The sequence below is a fragment of the Eptesicus fuscus genome, chromosome 14 (genome assembly GCF_027574615.1).
Source record: "Eptesicus fuscus isolate TK198812 chromosome 14, DD_ASM_mEF_20220401, whole genome shotgun sequence".
NCBI lineage: Eukaryota > Metazoa > Chordata > Mammalia > Chiroptera > Vespertilionidae > Eptesicus > Eptesicus fuscus.
The window spans coordinates 43,300,575-43,320,585 of record NC_072486.1 but is presented as its reverse complement, the minus strand read 5'-3'; the positions used below and the strand labels follow the sequence as shown (position 1 = coordinate 43,320,585).

Here is a 20,011-nt window from a genome sequence, read left to right as displayed (position 1 = left end):
TGGTCAAGATGGTGATGTGGGTAAATAGAGTACAACCACATCAAAATTACAACTAATCTAAAGAACAACCATCATTAAGAATCACCTGAAATCTAGCTGAATAGAAGTCCTACATCCAAGGATATAAAACGAAGCCACATCAGAACTGATAGGAGGGATGGAGATGCAAAACAAGCTGGTTCCACACCCATGTAAGGTGAATAAGAATCAGGAGGGATATCCAGGACCCCAGCCCAGGGTCCCAGTGCCAGGAAGAGAAGTCCCCATAATTCTGGCTGTAAAAACCAGCAGGGATTGTGGTTGAGTGAGATGGAGGGTTGCTGGAGTCCCAGGTATTTCTCTTAAAGGCTTGGTGTGTATGGACATACTTCAACTCAACTCACTTGCTTTGAGCTCCAGCACTGGGCAGCAGCTCAAAAGTCACCAGGGACGTTCAAGGAGTAGCTGAATTGTCTGGTTTTGGAGTGAGGGCTGGAGGGGCAGCTTTCTCCCAGACAGAAGTGCTGGCAGAGGCCATTTTTCCTTTGCTGAGCCCTCCCCACACAGAGCCAGCAGACTGGAACCATTTCTGAGTCTCCAGGAACCTGGCTAACACTGTTTTAGCCCTACCCTGGTGATTCCCTGAGTCCCCACCCAACTTTTGGGACCCACCCAAGCCATTTCTAGTGACTTTTCCATACAAACATCCTCTCTTGGCTCACGATGTAGACTTTCCTAAAATCTTTCAAAGAAAAACCAGCTGACCTTGGCGTACCCTGCACCTCTTTTTAAGTGGCCCAAGGCCTACCACTAGTGGGAGCCTGCTTCAGTTTGCAGCTTCTTCCAAGCCCAGCACAGGTAGAAACCAACTGCAGATCACTCTCACTTAGCAAAGCTTCTTCTAAGAAAGTAACCCTGAGAATAGGGCAAATGGGGGCAGAAAGGCCAGGGCCCTTTGGGTCAGTGGGAGAGAAGGTAGGACAGCTCTGTCCCAGGGCTGGGCCTGCAGGGTTGAAGGTGGAAGATAATAAACACCCCAGCACTTGCAGGGATCTTGGCAATTTCTCTTAGGAGAAGTGGGAGTTGCTCTTTCATAGCATAAAAACTCAGAGATACACAAGGTAGGGTGTGTGCAAAATGGCACCCATGCTTAGTTATGGCCCGTTGTCTGGAATACCATGGCTGCAGGTAAGGTGAGACAGAGGATGTTCTTCTTTATTAATATTGAAGAGCCCTTCTTCTTTCTGATGATAATGTCCACTAGAGAGTTTTACATAAGACTGGTGACTAAGGAAACCCTCTTGCCACCCAGGCCTCCCTCCTCAGGCTCTGTGGTTATTGGGAAAGAGAGGGCAGTGCCAAGTGCTGAGGCTAGAAAAGGAATCAGGACACCATGCTAAGGAGACCCCACTTTACTTGGAGACCATGGAGAACCACAGAAGCAGGGCACCATCAGGTGTGTATTGAGGTCCCACCAGATGTAAAATCCTTCTGGAAGGGGGACTTTCCACTCATTTCTGTGAAATGGCTTAACTACTAAAACAGGCCAGCTGAAAAAACGTATGTCCCTGAATAAAATAAAAGAAGTTCCTTTCTCCTTTGAGTAGGAATGTGGATTGGGGTGGGCACAGCAAAGATCCACCCCAAAGGGGAACGAACCCTCTGGAGAGCAGCAGGCCATCCTGTGGGTGGAGAGATAAGAAGTGGGGCAAAACTGTCAAAGGCTTTATCAGACCGGCCCACCTTAAAGGCACTGGGAAAGTCTCCATCTGTGCATTGCTTGGCTGGGCTTCACTCTGCTCTGTGACTCTACCAACCAGCATGTGCCATGGAGGTAACAGGGTTGCAGTATTGGCTTATGACCGCCTGAATGAGCAGAAGATGGCTTCTAGAAGGAAAGACCAAGGAAAGGACCAGGGGTATGAAGGTCTTGTAAAGCTAGTGGTGCCAAGAGCCTGGACCTGAATGGTAGCTGAGGGGATGGACAAGAGACTGCATCTCTAAGAACTAGTCTGATAGGACTCGGGACACTGGTGACCTGTGAGGACTGAAGGAGAAAAATGGGTCCAGAGGGACTCTAATACTTCTGACCCAGACAATTGGACTTTAAGCAGAAGAGCAAACTTTGAGAGAGGAGAATGAATTTCATTTAGATCATATGAAGAACTTTATTCAATTGAGAAGAGTTTTAACTCCCTTATAACCAAGATAACTAATATTTATTACAAAAGCAAATATATCAAAGAATACTCTGAAATGCAATTAAATTTGTTTATTGAAATAATAGAAACAGCGAGTAATACAGATTGTTTCAGCATAATATAGGTGTCACATATTTCTCCTGGTAACAGATAAATAGATGAGCAGAAGCAACACAATAAAAGAATAATCTAGAATAATACATTCTATTACTAGGAGTGTCCCAAGAGATCAGCAAATCCAACCCCATTAACAGACAAGGAAACTAAACACTAGAGAAGCTGGCATTCTCCACTCTACAAATTTTTAGGGCATTCACCATGTGCCAGGCACTTACTTGCTGCTGGGCATATAAAAGCTAATAGAACACGGTACCCATACTGTAGGAGCTCCTAGCCAAGCTCGTGTGTGACAGTGTCCAGTAAGCAGGAAATTAGCACACAGCCTAAATAAGCACTGTGAGAATTGCATGCTTTCGCTGCAAGGTGCACCCTATCCAGGCGTGGGGGCAGTTCTCTGAAGGTCTTGTGTGAGCTGACCTATGCAGGATGAGCAGAAGTCAGGTAGACAAAGAGAATGTGTCCCAGGAAGGCCGCGGTGAGGAAAGCATAGTGCATTTTGTTCATCAAAGGAATCAGAGTACAAGGGAATTCTAGTCCTGGATTTTGGAGACAATAGTCTCTGGACTCCCAGTTCAGGGCTATTTTTAGAATGCTACCTGCCTCTGTAGGTCTCCTGACAGAATCTGATGATTCGGCACAAGTATCAATACTCTTGCATAGGAAAAAAGGAAGCATAAGTGGCTCATGCTTACCAGGGGTAGACATTAGGGTTTTCAAACTCTCTTGTTTAAAATGTCTCTTTAGAGGAATAATTACTTTGTCCTATAGCCTTTCATTTCTTTCCAAAATATTTATACTAATGGATTCATGCCATGAAGTCTTAAGTCCGGAAGGGATTTTAAGGGGTTATTTTTTCAGTAGCCTAGGGAGCATGGGGTGGGAAAGAGGGAGCAGTCCCCTCCCTGGTGGAGGCAATAAAGGGGACATTACCTGTAGGGAACTTAAACATTAATAATAAACTGAACAAAATTGTTCTGCTGTTTATTATGACCATGTGCCAGGAATCTGGTGATTCTCAGTCAATAATAAAGCATTCTTCGCTGCCGAGGCAAACTGCCCCTACTGATCGCCAGCCCCGTGTAAGCCACTGCACTTCATGTACACCTGCACATGCAGAAAGCACAGCACCCAGATAGGCTACACGAAGTCCCCATGTTCATCTCTTCAGTTCATATTACCGCATCGTCTCCATCCTAGCCAGCATCATATGTACGAAAAAACAAAACAAAAAACCCACATCCATGTATTTCTCCAAAGAAGCTTCTCATCTCTCAAGCTCAAAGAGGCTTTGAGCTAAGGCCGCCCGTGTCTGGTGCTGTCACTCCTGCGTTCACAGGCTTACCAGGAACAGTCCTCGCTCATCCTCTCCAGCTGGGCGGTCTGGCACGTGCTCGGGGGAATAAACACGGAGGGGTCTTTAATACCCAGCTGTATGTCGAAAAACCGCGTGGACAATATCACACTGTAATTTTGGGTGAAGGTTTCCTGGACCGGATAACAATCCTTGAGTGTATAAATGCCAATCCAAGTTTCATCTATAAGAGGAAGGAAAGTTGACTTGTAATATAGAAAGCAGGCAAAATGCTTGTAGTTTTTGTTGTGGTAAATTATACATAAAATTTACCATTTTAACCATTTTTAAGTACAGTTCTGTGGCATTGAGCCCATTCACATTGTTGTGTACCCCCACCACCACTCTCTCCAGTACTTGTTCATCTTCCCAATTGAAACTCTATGCCCATTAAATGCTAACTCCCCATTCCCTCTCCCCTTTGCCCCTGGCAACTACTATTTTCTTTCTGTCTCAATGAATTTGTCTACTTGGCACCTTATATCAAGGGAATTATACAGTATTTGTCCTTTAGTGACTGCTTATTTCACTTAGCATAATGTTCACCCATGTTGCAGTGTCAGAATTTCCTTCTTTTTCAGGCTGAGTAATATTCCATTATATGAATACACCACACTTTCTTTATCCATTCATCTGCTGGTTGGCACTTGGGTTTGTTTCCACCTTCTGACAATTATGAATAATCCTGCTATAAACATCAATGTTCGAATGTCTGAGTCATTTCTTTCAATTATTTGGGGTATATGGTCAGAAGTGGAATTTTGGGGTCATATGGTATTTCTATGCTTATTGTTTTTGCAAACTGCCATACTGTTTTCCATAGCATAAAGGCCCGTATTTCTGACACAGTCTTGGGCTAAGCATGTTGACAGCAGAACAGAGAAGAGCTTTATATATGTGTCTAACAGCCGACACTAAAAATACTGGCAGTAAATCTGGTCACTGAGACTTTAGGAAGTGATATGGGGGAAGGAAAAGGAGGCATCCAACTCTAATCTGTGCCATAGACAAACACCTTCCATGTTCCTGGTCTGGGGAGGTGGGGTGGGAGGATCATCAAATGTCAGAGTCAAGGCTAAGTCCATGAGAGGTCATGTGGCAGAAAGGTACAGGTGGGGCTAGAAGGCTGAGGTGTTTCAAATATGATGCTTATATCCTGGTGCTACACAACTAGCAGAGTACATGTGGGCACTTCAATGGTGGGTAGGGAGGGGGGAATAAACAACTTGATTAAGCTCTTAAATCTCCCTAACAACTACCTTCCCTAGTGGGCTTAAACATTCTCCCCATGATGCTCTCTGAGATGCAACCTGCCCGTATTTTTCTGAACCCTTACATGATCTGGCTGACTTTCTGTCGGACCACTCCTGAACGGTGATCTGCTCCTGGGGCCCCCCTATGGAGTACTGGTCCTCAAAGGTGGCATTCTGAGGAATGTCAAGAGGGTCCCAGGGGACTCCCAGGGTGATCTTGGAACATTGCTTGGTGGCTTGTTCAATCTGAAACATCACTCCATCTTTATAGAGCAAAATATATTCAAATAATCTGAAAGACAGAGTAAAAGAGAAAAGTCAAAACTTTAAGTGACAGTTATCATGGTTTTTATCAGCACACGGGCCAAAAGACTTTGATATAAATTACTCTTAAAACAGAAAATAGTTTTGGTCGTAGGCAATCGTTTACTTATTTATAAACACTAGACATACAAACAATCTGAATATAAAATAAAGTTCCGAGCTCAAAACTGAATATTCACTGGACAATTACTTATCAAGCACCACATGCCAGACTCTGTGCTTAGGATACAAACATGATAAAGACCTGAGTCTAATGAACAGATATTTGTGACCTATCTTTTAGACACGGGGTCACAGGAGGGTTTGACCGTTGGCTGGGTTGAGCTCTCCTTACAGCACTAAGTCAAGGAATTACGGATACTGAATACAGAATGACAAGAACCTGCTGAGGATGGACAGGCACCTCAGCCCCACTGTCTTGACTATCAGTCATGAGTAAAGGACTTCGGTGAGAATGGGTGCCCCTCGAATACTGGGAGGAGGCTGAGATGAATAAGGACAAAAGCTGAGGGGACCCCAGTGTGAATGGCTTCCCACGCAGTTTGTCTCTCTGCCTCATCTCTCACACTCATGTGCACACCTATTCCCAGGCTATGCCTGGAGTCAGCAGACCACCCCATGATCACCTTACACTCTGTGTTGTCAACCATCCTGTGCCATTCCTTTTTTAAAAAAATTCCTCACCAGAAGATATGTTTTATTAATTTTTAGTGAGAGAGGAAGGGACAGAGAGAGAAAGAGAGAAACCTTGATGTTAGAAGCATCTATCAGCTGCCTCCCTTATGTGCCCCCACTTGGGAGCAAACCTGCCACCTAGGTATGTGCCCTGAGAGGGAATAGAACCCCCCACCATTTGGTGTATAGGAGGATGCTCAGCCATCCAGCCAGGGCCCTGTGTCATGCTTAAAGCTAGCAATCTCGGGTGAAGCCCACTGAGTTTCTTTTGTGTGTGTGTGTGTTTTACTTTAAATATATATATATTTTTTCAATTACAGTTGACATACAATATTCTGTTAGTTTCGGGTGTACAACCCCATGATTAGACATTATATGACTTACTAAGTGATCACCCTAGTAAACCTCGTACCCATCTGACACCATACATAGTTAGAATATTATTGACTATATTCCCTCTGCTGTACTTTACATCTCCATGACTGTTCTGTAACAACCAATCTGTACTTCTTAATCCCTTCACCCTTTTCACCCATCCCTCCAACCTCCCTCCCATCTGGCAACCACCAAAATGTTCTCTGTATCTATGAGTCTGTTTCTGTTCTGTTTGTTTATTTATTTTGCTTTGTAGAGTCCAGATATAAGTGAAATCATATGCCCACTGAGTTTTTGTGCGTTTGTCAATCCAAAACTCAGGCCATGCTGCTGGTTGACGCAGAGTGAGGTTGCAGCCCTGACCTCAAAAAGTGAAACTTGTAGCACCTGAGGGCGGAAGAGCCTAGAGAAGTGGCTTTTTATGAGCAAATACGGCGGGTTAACACAGATGATCTGTGGTGTGTGACTCGCCCCACTCCACAGTCCCCATGGGGGATGCCTGTTCTCCATCTCAAGTATGAGCTTACACATTATTTTCTTCAGGAAGAGGTATTACAAATGATCACTGTCTATGTGGCTAAAACAGTATTACTGTTAGGATTATGCTTCTTTTTCCTATGAGCTGGTATAGAAATATATACATGACCTCATTTGACATAGTTAGACATATCTATCCTGCTTATTACAGAAAACATTTGAAATGGCTTACAAGGGTAAAACTCAAGCACAGACCTTTAGAAAGTGTACATAGACAGAAAAGGAACTGTTCATTTTATGCCATATTGCTAAAAAATGGAGTCAGCCCCTTATATGCACGCAGGATTCACATCAAACTATAAGCCCTTAGGAGAAGTTTGGGGTTAGATTGTCACTGGTTCCTCAAGCCACAGTTTTCTTGTTAGGTCCCTGGCGCATGAGGGTAAAACATTCATGGAATGAATGCAAAAACAGCACCAATGTTAGAGCATAGTCCATTTGTTAACGTGGGAGTGGAGCTTGCTGGACCAGAGGTGGGCATCTGACGTAGGCAGGACAATCTGCTTCGCTCCCTCAGACATGTGGAATTGTAACAGAAGTTCTGCCAGTCTCTGGATCTGTCATATGTAAACACAGAAGTCATAGGAGCCTATTTTACAACATGTGGACTGAACAAGAGCAAAGAATGAAGAAGAGAGAAGCATGAGCAAGCTGGGATTCCTAGAGCTGATCGGTTCCTATGTGTGTTTCTTTTCTGAGGCCCAGTGCCTGAAAAGTTATGATCAGTTTCCTTTGTTCTAGTAAACTTCCCTTTTTCTGCTGGAAACTCATTTCTAATATAGTAGAGTCCCAGGTAACAGCTGCCAGCACAGCTGTTGTGAGAGAGGCACAGCACGGGCCACTGCAGAACCAAGGGCCACCAGTGGCTGGTCAGGCACCTGCCAGGGAAGGGAAGGAGACAGCAGGAGATGAAGAGCCAACTTCACTGTTTTCCTAAGGCCAGCTCTGCCTATACCAAAAAGTACAATTTAATTTTAAAATGAGAATTCTAGGCTTAAAACAATCACTACAAAATGTCAACATTTGTTAAATTCTGGGTGGTCTGAACACAGGTGTTTGTTATGGTGTTCTCTGTTCTTTTGTTTTCAAAAAAAAAACATATTTTTAAATGAGTGCATAGTGTGATACTGAGTTATGCCAACAGTCCCTTAAGTAAAACAGAAAATAATCACATGATGAGAAAAAATAGAACTGGAACCATTTGCCTCGCAAAATACCGTGTGCCTATACAGGCGAGTACTGCTCTGCACGAAGTTTTGGACAAAATCTTCCTGGTGCTGTAGTGGCTTGTATGTTTCTGTGAACATATGCAGAGTTAAGTTGTCAGATTCTCCATCGCAAATAGGATACAGGGCCTGGAATCTGACAGAGCCAGAAGGTCAAAACGCAGAGGTCAGCCAAGGTTGAAATGAGTCATCGGCCTGGAATGCTTTGAGGACAATAACTGTAGATCCGAAGAACTGACCAACTTCAACAGAAACTAGATTCTGGGAGGTGAGATCAAAGCCTGGCCCCGAAGTGAAGGAAGTTGACAAAAACTGTACCCCTGGGGTGCAGTCAAGAAAGGTGAGGTGCTGGAATGGATTGGAGGTCAAGACAGGCGGGCCAGCCCTGGGTCAACAACAGCATGTAAACTCCTCCTTGCTGGCCAGACACCAAGTCAATACGGTTCTGGGAGGCCCCGCCACCGAGTGTCAGCTGTGAGCGAGGTCAGGCTGTCCGGGTCTGGCCCCCAGTCAGCAGGCCGAGCTCTCCACTGCAACCTCCGCCGAGCGGGTGCCAGTGTCCCATTTTGCTTTTGATAAAATTCTCTGACTACATTGACAATTTCTATTGTTTCCTGAAAATTCCTTTGCCTGAGAAAACATGCTCTACCATCCCCATGTTTTCTAAAACACCAACGACCTGCAGTTCTTTATATTTTGAAAATAGGTCTGTAGTTTTTGTAAAACTGATTCATGTTTAATATAAAAATGTCAAACAATATAGACATAGAAAAAGAAAATAAAAAATGTCCAAAAAGCCTAACTTTCAGAAATGACTCTGGAAACATATCTTGAGTTTTTTGTTAGGTCGAGGCAGGGGGGAAAGACCATAGCCATGCAAGCACCCGCAAGGTAGATGGTGATAAAGATAACTGGCGCCTTCCCAGACCCTTGCTAGCCTTCCCAGACCCCTGCCCGAGGCAGGAATTCCACACCTCTCATGCCCTCCACCCTCCCCTCACCAAACGGCTGTATAAAGGAAGTACCTAAGCCCCCGTTTTGGCGCGAACTCCCCTGGCCCACTCTCGGACCGGTGAGTTTCGCCCGGGAGCGCAAGATTAAAACCTCCCCCCCTTTTCCATGGCCTGGACTCTGTGTCTTGTTTCCTGCGTCGCAAACCTTTCATCTGGTGCCGAAACCCGGGAGGGGATTGAGTGTGTATCCCATTTGGGGTACCCCTCCCCACTTGTCTTCCCGGAACCCTCAGGCTTCTTTCCAGCTCGGCAGCGTCAGTTGGTGAGTCCCAGTCCCTGTTGACTCCTAGGGTCCTCCGTCGGCGTCTCTGTCCGTAAATCGCGGTCCGCGTCAGAGATTGCTTTCCGGGCATAGCCCTCCGGACCTTTCCAGGAAAGGTTCTGACCCTGGGGTGTAGTGAAGACGTTCCTACTCCACCTCGGTCTCCGGCCTTTGGCCTCACTCTGATCCCAGGGGGTCGGCGAGAGACGTCTCCCACCATCCCTCGGATCCCTCGTAGCCTTGGCTCAACGATTGGGACGCTGATCCTTGGGCCTCGCTACTGACCCTAGGTTTCAAAATGGGCACCAGAAATCCAAAACTGACTCGCAGGCGCCGCTGGGTGCCTGCTCACCAATCTGGCTAAGCTGGGCCTGTCCCAGGATCTGCGTCCTAAACGCCTCTTTGCTTCTGTACCGTGGCATGGCCTCAGTATGAATTGGACAACGGGTCAAAATGGCCTGAAAATGGGACTTTTGATTTTAACATTCTGACCGACCTTAATAATTTCTGCCAACGAGCTGGGAAGTGGCTGGAGGTTCCATATGTCCAGGCCTTTTGCAATCTGTGCTCCCATCCCTCCCTCTGCTCCTTCTGTTCTCTCTGACTCTGTCCTCTGCTCCTTCTATTCTCTGACTCTGGATCCAGCTGCTCTCTCACTTCCACCCCTCTTCCTCCCGCCGAACGCTTTCGGCCCCCTCCTCTTCCTCCTCCTTCGCCACGGCTCCCTTTCTTCCCCGTGGCAGGTGCTTTCTTGGCAGCACCTCACCTGCCCACCCGCGGCTTCCGCGGCCGTGGGCAACACCACCGCGACCGCGCCGCTCCCTCCCGCGGCCGCCGCTGCGCTTTCTTCCCCGCGGCCGCAACCATCGCCGCCGCACAGCAGGAGAGCCGCCCGCCCGCCATCCCGCAAGCCGCTCGGAACTGCTGGCTCCCGCGCTCCGGGGTGGGGGAGCGGAGGCGGCCAGGGAGCAGGCGTGGGGAGGGCGGGCAGTGCCGCTGGCTCAGGCACAGGACGCCCCGGACAGCGACCGGGCTCGGACCCCCGAGCCCCCGGGTCCGCGGCCCCGCGCCCCCGGGTCCGCGGCCCCGCCTCCTCCTCCTCCTCCCCTCCGACTCGCCGGCCTCCCTGCAACAGGGCTCCTTCCGCCCTGCCGTCCGCTCCCTCCCTTCCCCCATCCTCACTCCCCGACCTCCCCAGGCAGTTCCTCATCAGGAACCAGGCTGGGTGTACCCACTAGATACCCCGGAAGGGCGCCAACATCGCGACCAGATGCCTAATAGCCGGCCTACAGGCCGTCTCCCACAAGGTAGTTAATTTTGACAAGCTGAGGGAAGTTACTCAGGGACCAGCTGAGAACCCCGCAGTCTTCCTTAACAGGCTGACTGAGGCTCTGACCTTATATACTCGCCTAGACCCTGGGTCCCCGGCCGGAGCAACAGTTCTAGCCACTCACTTCGCCACTCACTTCATTTCACAGTCAGCCCCAGATATTCGGAAAAAAGTTACAAAAAAAAAAAAAAAAAAAAAAAAGGCAGGTGGCCCTCAGACCCCTGTCCGGGATCTGGTGAATATGGCATGTAAGCTTTTCAATGCCCGTGAGGAGCAGGCAGAGTACGCCCGCCTTCAACAGGAGATGAGTCTGCAAACCCAAACCTTGCTACCTTTGGGGCCGGCCGGCAGCCACGTTTGGTCCAAAAGGGACTGTGCGTGGTGGGGGTGCAACGAGAGGATGCTTCCAGTGCAGAAACAAAGGCCACAGTGCCCCCAACCCTGGGCTCCAGCCCAGCCTTGCCCGGCGTGTGGTCAAAGCGGCCACTGGAAAAGTGACTGCCCCTGGAAAAGTGACGGGCCCTCTGCGTCTCAACGTAGAGGGGCCGTCCTTCCAGGTCATGACCCGCCGCTGGCCACACTGGAACTGGCTGAAGGCTGAAGATGGCAGGACTCGACGACCCATCACCCTCGCCGGGCCCCCAGGTAAACGCTCAAGGTAGTGGGTAAGCAGATCTCCTTCCTGATCATTCAGGGGCTATGTCTCTGTCCTTGCCCTCCTTTTCCGGGCCATTGCCCCTTCCACGATCTCGGTCATGGGTAGTGATGGCAAACATGCTCTGGCCTCAGCGCCTTCTCACCCCGCCCTCTCCCCTCTCCTCCCTCCCTAGAGAACAACTTTCTTGCTAGCACAGGCTTATCAGAAACTCAGTTCTGAATTCAAGCAGTTAGAGGCCTGTTCCAAGAAGTTTTAAAGTTAACTGTTGACAAGGATTTTAAAAGGACCCACTCACCTGGACGGTCCTGCCCCAGGGGCTCAGAGACAGCCCTCATCTGTTTGGCCAGGCCTAACAGAGACCTCCGACAATGCTCATTAGAACCCAGCACTCTCCTCCAGTATGGAGATGATCTCCTTCTCTGCAGCCCCTCCCTGGACATGTCTCAGAGGCATACAGCTGGCCTCCACTGGTAGGATTCTTCCAGCCTTCACCCCGCAGCCTACCTGTCCAGACAGCTTGATCCCACGGTTCGGGAATGGCAGCCCTGCCTCCGGGCTCTGGCTGCAGCTGCTGCTCTCACCAAGGAGGCCCAGAAGATTTGCCTCCAGCAACCCTTACAGGTCTTCTCCAGGATCTTCTGTCACACCGGTCCTTATCTCTCCTTGCCCCCTCTCCCATGCAGGAACTCCATCTCCTGCTCCTGGAGAGTCCTGACATCTCCCTAACTCAGTCCCCAGCCCTGAACCCAGCCACACTCCTTCCTGCTGCCTCCACCCAACCTGCAGCAAAGTACTCCTGCCCCGAGGTCGTCAGAGGCCCTCACTCAACCTCTGGCAGGACTCTCAGATCTTCCTCTCTCTAATCCTGATTTAACTCTGTGGATGGAAGCTCTTGTCTAGACCCCCAGGGACGTCAGAAAGCCTCGCGGACCCTGGATACGGCCTTCATCCCTCTTCACTTCGCCCACACTGCCAGAGGCAGCCACAAGTGCCTGCTCCTCCTGCTCACCCCAGGGAGGAATGCGCCCCAACTTTCCTACCCATCAAATGAGGGGACACCTCCCAGGGCAGGACTGGAAGGTAGACCTCACCCATATGCCTCCCCACAAGAAGACCAAATATCTGCTTACCATGGTAGACACCCTGACAGGGTGGGTAGAGGCCTTCCCTACTCGCAAGGGAACTGCTGAGGTTGTGGCTGAGACCCTAATAACACACATAATCCCTAGGTTCGGCCTCCCCACCTCCATACAATCAGACAACGGCCCGGCTTTTATATCAAGGGTCGTTCAGCAGGTTAGCACCTCACTTGGCATCTCCTGGAAACTGCACATACCCTACCGCCCACAATCATCGGGTAAGGTCGAGAGGGCCAATGGCCTCCTTAAAGACCATCTAACAAAACTCTCTAGAAATTCACAGCTCCTGGCCGGATCTCCTGCCCATGGCCCTGACCAGAATCCGGGCTACACCAAGGAGCCCCACCTTCTTAAGCCCTTTTGAACTCCTATATGGGAGACCCTTCTTGCTCAACCATCGTCTCCCTACTGACCCTCCTCTCTTGGCCAATTATCTTCCATACCTGTCTCTACTCAGGCAGCTGCTCCGGGAACACGCTGACAGGTTTCTGCCCAGGCCAGAACCAGCTAACCAAGGCTCGCGAGGACCACCCCTCCAGCCCGGGGACTCAGTTCTCCTTAAGAATCTACATCCCAAGGCCTTGGAACCCAGGTGGACGGGACCTCACACAGTTATCCTCACAACCCCCACTGCAGCCAAACTACTTGGAGATCCATCGTGGCACCACCTCTCCAGACTCAAGAGGACCCCGGAGCAGCATGACTTCTATAAATGTGAGGTGTTGGGCCCCACTAAGGTCCGCCTTAGCCGCCCTCCCCCTCCTTCTTCTCCTCCCAGCCCTGGGCAACCTACACCCTCCTACACCTGCTTATGTGTGGAGGTTCAAGGTCCATGAAACCTATGACCAGGACAGCACACAAGTCACCCGGCAGGTAGGATCTCAGGACTGCCCTCTGGCCGGATGCCAGGTGGAGATCCTGATTGCTGTCAACCTCCGGTCAGTGTCCAATGGTGGCTGACCATACGCCTGCTTTGCTTACGACCAGCGGAACCCAGACAGGTGTAATCGAGACGTCAACACCTATGGGGGTTGCCGCTGGTCAGGCTGTGTCATCCATGATGCCTACAATGAGGTCAGGTCTGGTCCCTTTTTCTGGAAGGACGGGACCTTCAACATCAGGGTCCGGGACCCCTGGGACCAGCGATGGGTTGCAGGCGTTATGGGAAAACTATATGGGGATGGTTGGAGCTCAACCCCTTCAGGGACCATCTACATCTCCCGGGAATATGTCATGGCCCAGGAGGCCCAAATCCAGGTCTCCAAAAGCATCCTACAGGCCAAACATTCCCTTAAAGGGAAGCTGCCTGATTCCTCCCGGGTAGAAGTCCTGTCTTCTTGGCTCCAACTTATCCAACACACTCTACTATTCCTTAACGAGACCCGCACCCTGCCCAATGTCTCGCACTGCCTTTTATGTGTCTCTCTCCAAAGACCTTTGCTGGCTGCCGTCCCACTCATGACTCCTCCAGGAACTCAAGGACATGGTGAATGTCAGCCTCCCCTGACTGGCATTCCCCTCTGGGAACCCGAAACTCCAGAGCCCACCTTGCCCCTGCGGATATGCTACCCGACCAGCAACCCGGTAACTGTGGGACGGGTCACTTGGCACTGTACCCAAAACCACACTGCAGCCAGTCCCACCAAGGCCAGCCCGGATACCTTCTTTTGGTGCAACGGCACCTTGAGCAACTGCATAAACTCCTCTGACCCCGGGCCTTGCTTCGGGGTCACAGTAGTTCCCCAGCTAACCTTGTATGAAGAGTCGGAGCTCGCCTGGTTGCTCCCTTCATCCCACCCCTGGGCCCGCAGGGCCGCCTTCCTCCCTGTCATGTTGGGGCCCTGCAGAACCGAAGGGCCCTAGACCTTCTTACTGCGGAAAGAGGAGGAACCTGCATGTTCCTTCAAGAAGAATGCTGCTACTGCATCAACGAGTCCAGAGTGGTGGAACAGAACGTGCAGACCCTGACTGAGCTGAGTGAAGAATTACGTGCAAGACACTCCCGGGACAACTCTCTTTAGAGCTACCTGGATCCTACCCCTGATAGGGCCCCTAATTCTCATCTGTGTCTTTTTTTCCCTAGCTCCCTGCCTCCTCAAATTCATCTGCTCCGGATCGCAGAAATGTCTCCGGTGACTGTAAACCAGCTCCTGCTCCATCCCTATACTCGGCTGCCCCTCAACCCGCCTCTGCCTGACCCTGGCCTTTAACATCCCCCACCCTCTTCGCCCCTGGTCAGCAGGAAGTAGCCAGGACGATTTCGGCGCCCCCTATCACCAAAAAGGCCGGGATGTTAGGTCGAGGCAGGGGGGAAAGACCATAGCCATGCAAGCATCCGCAAGGTAGATGGTGATAAAGATAACTGGCGCCTTCCCAGACCCTTGCTAGCCTTCCCAGACCCCTGCCCGAGGCAGGAATTCCACACCTCTCATGCCCTCCACCCTCCCCTCACCAAACGGCTGTATAAAGGAAGTACCTAAGCCCCCGTTTTGGCGCGAACTCCCCTGGCCCACTCTCGGACCGGTGAGTTTCGCCCGGGAGCGCAAGATTAAAACCTCCCCCCCTTTTCCATGGCCTGGACTCTGTGTCTTGTTTCCTGCGTCGCAAACCTTTCATTTTTCATTTTAATTTTTATTGTTAATTGTGGCAAAATACACATAACATAAAATTTATCACCATAACCAATTTTTTTGGTTAATCCTCACCAGAGTATATTTTTTTCATTGATTTTTTTTTTTTTTTAGAGAGAGAGAGAGAGAGAGAGAGAAAGTGGAGGTGAAGGAGAGAGACAGAGAGAGAGAACCATCAATGTGAGGTGTCCAGCATATGCCCTGACCAGGGCCAAGGATTGAGCCTACAACCCAGGTACATGCCCTTGCCCAGAATGTAACCCAAAACCCTTCAGTCCAAGGGCTGATGCTCCAACCACTGAACAAACCGGCTAGAGCCATCTTAACCATTTTTTAAAAATATATTTTTATTGACTTCAGAGAGGAAGGGAGAGAGATAGAAACATCAATGATGAGACAGAATCATTGATCAGCTGCCTCCTGCACCCCCCCCAATGGGGATCAAGCCCTGATCAGGAATCGAACTGTGACTTCCTGGTTCATAGGTCAATGCTCAACCACTGAGGCATGCCGGCCAGGCCTAACCATGTTTGAGTGTACAGTTCAATAGTACTAAGTACATTCACATTGTTGTGTAACCAATCTCCAGAACTCTTTATCTTGCAAAACTAAAATTCTCTATCCATTAAACAATTCCCCATTCCCCACCTCCACCCTCAGCTCATGGTAACCACCATTCTACTTTCTGTCTCTATGAATTTGACTACTCAAGGTACCTCAGATAAGTGGAATCATGTAGGAGTTGTATTTTTTTGTGACTGGCTTATTTCACTTAGCATAATATCCTCAAATTTCATCCAGGTTGCAGTATATGTCAGAATTTCCTTTCTTTATAAGACTCAGTAATATTCCATTAAATGTGTATATGACAATCTGTCTAACCATTCATGCATGGATGGACACTGGGTTGTTTAAAACTTTTGACTTGTGAAAAATGCTGCTATGAATATGGGTGTGCAAATATATTGACTGCTCAATATGAGTACTATTCACATTTTACAAAAATGAATGAATATTATGTATTTGTTTTCTAACCTACATTTTATTTATTTTTCTTTATTGATTAAGGTATTACATATGTATCCTTATCCCCCCATTGTCCTCACACACACCCCTGCTCATGCTCTCACCCCCCTAGTATCTGTGTCCATTGGTTATGCTTATATGCATGCATACAAGTCCTTTGGTTGATCTCTCCCACTTCCCCCCACCCTCCCCTGCATTCCCTCTGAGGTTTGACGGTCTGATCGTTGCTTCTCTGTCTCTGGATCTGTTTTTGTTCATCAGTTTATGTTGTTCATTATATTCCACAAATGAGTGAGATCATATGATATTTATCTTTCTCTGAATGATTTATTTCTCTTAGCATAATGCTCTCCAGGTCCATCAATGCTGTTGCAAAGTATTGAATAGATACTTTTCAAAAGACAACATACAGAAGGCCAAGAGACATATGAAAACATGTCAGTTTTCTTTTTACAACAGCGTAGTATTCCATTGTGTAGATGTTCCACAGTTTTCTAATCCATTCATCTGCTGATGGGCACTTAGGCTGTTGCCAAATCTTAGCTATTGTAAATTGTGCTGCTATGTACATAGGGGTTCATATATCCTTTCTGATTGTTGTTTCTAGTTTCTTGGGATATAGTCCTAGAACTGGGATCACTGGATCAAATGGGAGTTCCATTTTTAATTTTTTGAGCAAACTCCATACTGTTCTCCACAGTGGCTGCACCAGTCTGCATTCCCAATAGCAGTGCAAGAGGGTTCTTTTTTCTCCGCACCCTCGCCAGCACTTATCATTTGTAGATTTGTTGATGATAGCCATTCTGACTGGTGTGAGATGGTACCTCATTGTCATTTTGATTTGCATCTCTCAGATGATTAGTGACTTTGAGCATGTTTTCATATGTCTCTTGGCCTTTTGTATGTCGTCTTTTGAAAAGTATCTGTGTAGGTCCATTGCCCATTTTTTTATTGGATTGTTTATTTTCCTTTTGGTAAGTTGTATGAATTCCCTGTAAATGTTGGAAATTAAACCCTTATCGGAGATAACATTGGCAAATATAATTAAATATAATCTCCTATGCAGTGGGCTTTCTTATTGTTTTGTTGATGGTTTCTTTTGCTGTACAGAAGCTTTTTATTTTGATATAGTCCCAATGGTTTATTTTCTCTTTAGTTTCTTTTGCTATAGGAGCTGAATCGGTGAAGATATTGCTTCGGCATATGTCTGAGATTTTGCTGCCTGTGGATTCCTCTAAGATTTTTATGATTTTCCCGTCTTATGTCTAAGTCCTCTACCCATTTTGAGTTTATTTTTGTGTATGGTGTAAGTTGGTGGTCTAGTTTCATTGTTGCTTTTTTTTTTTTTGCATGTGTCTGTCTAATTTTCCCAACACCATTTACTGAAGAGACTGTCTTGACTCCATTGTATGCTCTTGCCTCCTTTGTCAAATATTAATTGAGCATAGTCTAATCTGCATTTTAAATTCAACAATTTGTTCTTGATATCCTTCCAAGTCAAATACAGCTCTATGGAATTATTTTCTCTAATTTATTATGAAATATTTTAAACATGCAGAAGAGTTGAGGGATTAGTATAATAATTTCCTTAATATTTACCACCTAGATACAACACAATTGTTACCTTCTGTCATATTTGTTATATCTATTTTCTAAATATTTCTCAAGAACAAGAACTTTCTGCCTCGTGATCACTATACCATTGTCACACCTAAGAAATTAAAATTCATTCCCTAATACCAGCTAATATATGCTCATATTCAATTGTCTCCAAAAATATGTTTTAAAACTGTTTTTTAAATCAGAATCCTATCAACATTCAAGCATTGTATTTGGTTGTTAGTATCTTCTTTTTAAAAAATGTGGAACAATCCTACTATCTTTTTTTCTTTTAACATGGCATTGACTTTTTGAAGATTCTATGTTTGCAGATATTACATATTTAAGATTCCTTTGATAGTTTCTTCATGGTGTCATTTAACTAAACTAGACATGCAATCTAAAGGCTCAATTAACTGTGTCATTGGTAAGGCTGTGCACTTCGTGTTGCATCACATCAGAAGACAGGTGCTGTCCCACCCCACTAGTAATGCTACCAACTTTGATAACCAAGTTATTATGTGGTTGTTCCAGACTTTAAAGATGTTATATTATAAAACTGTATACCTGAACATGATGTAATGTTATTAACCAATGTTACCCCAATAAATTGAATTTTTAAAGTTAAATTATAAAAAATTCAGTGAAAAAACAAAGAAGAGGAGGAGAGCCTTTGTCCTGTCCCACTTCCTTCATTTTGTGTCTTTGGGCACAGTTGGGTAAGGACATACGGAGTGGAGGCAGCCACCTTTAAGTGATGAGGCAACAAGTCAGTATGCTCTTGCCCCTAAGAGCCAACATTCTAAGAATGGCATAGGAGATGGATGGAGAAGAACCTGTGGCCTGGATGAAACTGTTGAGTCAAGCCTAAAAAACATGTATCACCAGAATTTTGAGGTACAAACCAAACATTCTCATAGTTAAGCCTTTGGTAGTCAGATTTACTGCAGCTGAAAGCATCTTAAATGAAATAAGTAAAAACCACTGCTTTACAAGGTATTACCTACTGGGTTCCTTACAACAAATCTGCAAGTCTATGGGCATCTCTCTTCCAGAATAAGCAGGGCCCAAGAATTTGGCAAGTCCTAAAACCCAAAATACCAGAGCCTGACCTGGGCACAAATGACCCTGAACAGCTACTGCCTTTACAGCCAAGAGGCAATTGTTTTTCTGTCCTGAATTAGGGTTGTCAGGAAAAAAAAGCAAACAACAACCAAAAAAAGAAACAACAGTCTAAGGAAAGGAAAATTCAGCTCACTGACATGTTATTAGCTTCTTTCTTCCTTCCTTCCTTCCTCCCTCCCTCCTCGCCCCCCCCCCCTTTCTTTCTTTCTTTCTTTCTTTCTTTCTTTCTTTCTTTCTTTCTTTCTTTCTTTCTTTCTTAAAGAAGAGAATATATGAGGCTCAGAGCAAACTTAAGAGTAAATAATTATGCCAGGATTCAATGCAAGGTCTTTCTCCAACCAGACTCATTCTAATTCACAACACCATGCTTCTTCCCTCCTTCCACAGGGGGAAGGAGTGATTCTTCCAATCCATGTGGAACTTCTTAGCTATTCAAGGTATATTAAATTACAGAAGAGGGAGTGGACAAATATTCTATTGTGATTACAAAAGGACTTTGGCTTTTATGAAAGAAATTGGACAAACTTCGGATTTGTTTAATATGCACTGTAATAGATTAGTAATGCATGCCGGCTCTCTGACTCTCAGCAGGAAGAATTGAGCTGCGGCCACTTGCCATTCTGGCGTAAACCAAGCCTGAGTTACACCCTACAGTAATTACCAGACATAAAAGAAAAACACTATATTGAAATTGTTCTGTTAGACACAAACTCATTGTGCAGGCTGATGCCAACCACATACAACAAAAGGAAAATTAAACTACTTGAGAATGCAGCCCTAGGAAAAGTAAAATCAAAGAGTGATTATGTGTGGAATTTAAGAAGCTGTAAGGTGATGGATCTCCACTACTTGGATTCTAGTTCAAAAGAGGAAAACAGTGCTCAAGAAATTGAAAAGATTATTTTCCAAAAATGTATCTGGATGAATACTGGCAAGGTGTAGCCATAGATTCTTTCATCTGATGGGAAATAATAAAAAACTTCTCATGAGACAATAGTTCAACATGACCTTTTTTTCCCCACTAACAGAAGCAACCTCATTAGTATTGAGATATCCCTGTTGCCCTGGTACACAGTGATTTCTAGAACTACATATCAGTGGGTATTAAAGAGGTTGGGAGGGCACAAGAACAGTCATGTTCATGCAGTCAGCACTATGCTTTTCAGTAGAAATATATAAGTTCCCTCC

The 20,011-nt window shown here is 46.7% G+C and overlaps 1 protein-coding gene and 1 non-coding gene across 2 annotated transcripts in view; both read right to left on the bottom strand.

The window, feature by feature from the left end:
- Nucleotides 1-2,236: 2,236 nt before the first annotated feature.
- EPDR1 (ependymin related 1) overlaps nt 2,237-20,011 on the bottom strand; it is a 33,724-nt gene continuing 15,949 nt past the window's right edge. Inside the window, exons 2-3 of the mRNA XM_008150236.3 lie at nt 4,988-5,196; nt 2,237-3,835 (exon numbers count right to left, since the gene is read on the bottom strand). Coding sequence (XP_008148458.1) covers nt 3,639-3,835; nt 4,988-5,196 — 406 coding nt within the window. The 3' untranslated portion in view covers nt 2,237-3,638. The remainder of the gene's footprint in view (nt 3,836-4,987; nt 5,197-20,011) is intronic.
- MIR9346 (microRNA mir-9346) lies at nt 13,665-13,736 on the bottom strand. The gene is given in 1 exon segment (NR_129192.2): nt 13,665-13,736. It is a non-coding gene; the product is annotated as a microRNA mir-9346 (primary transcript).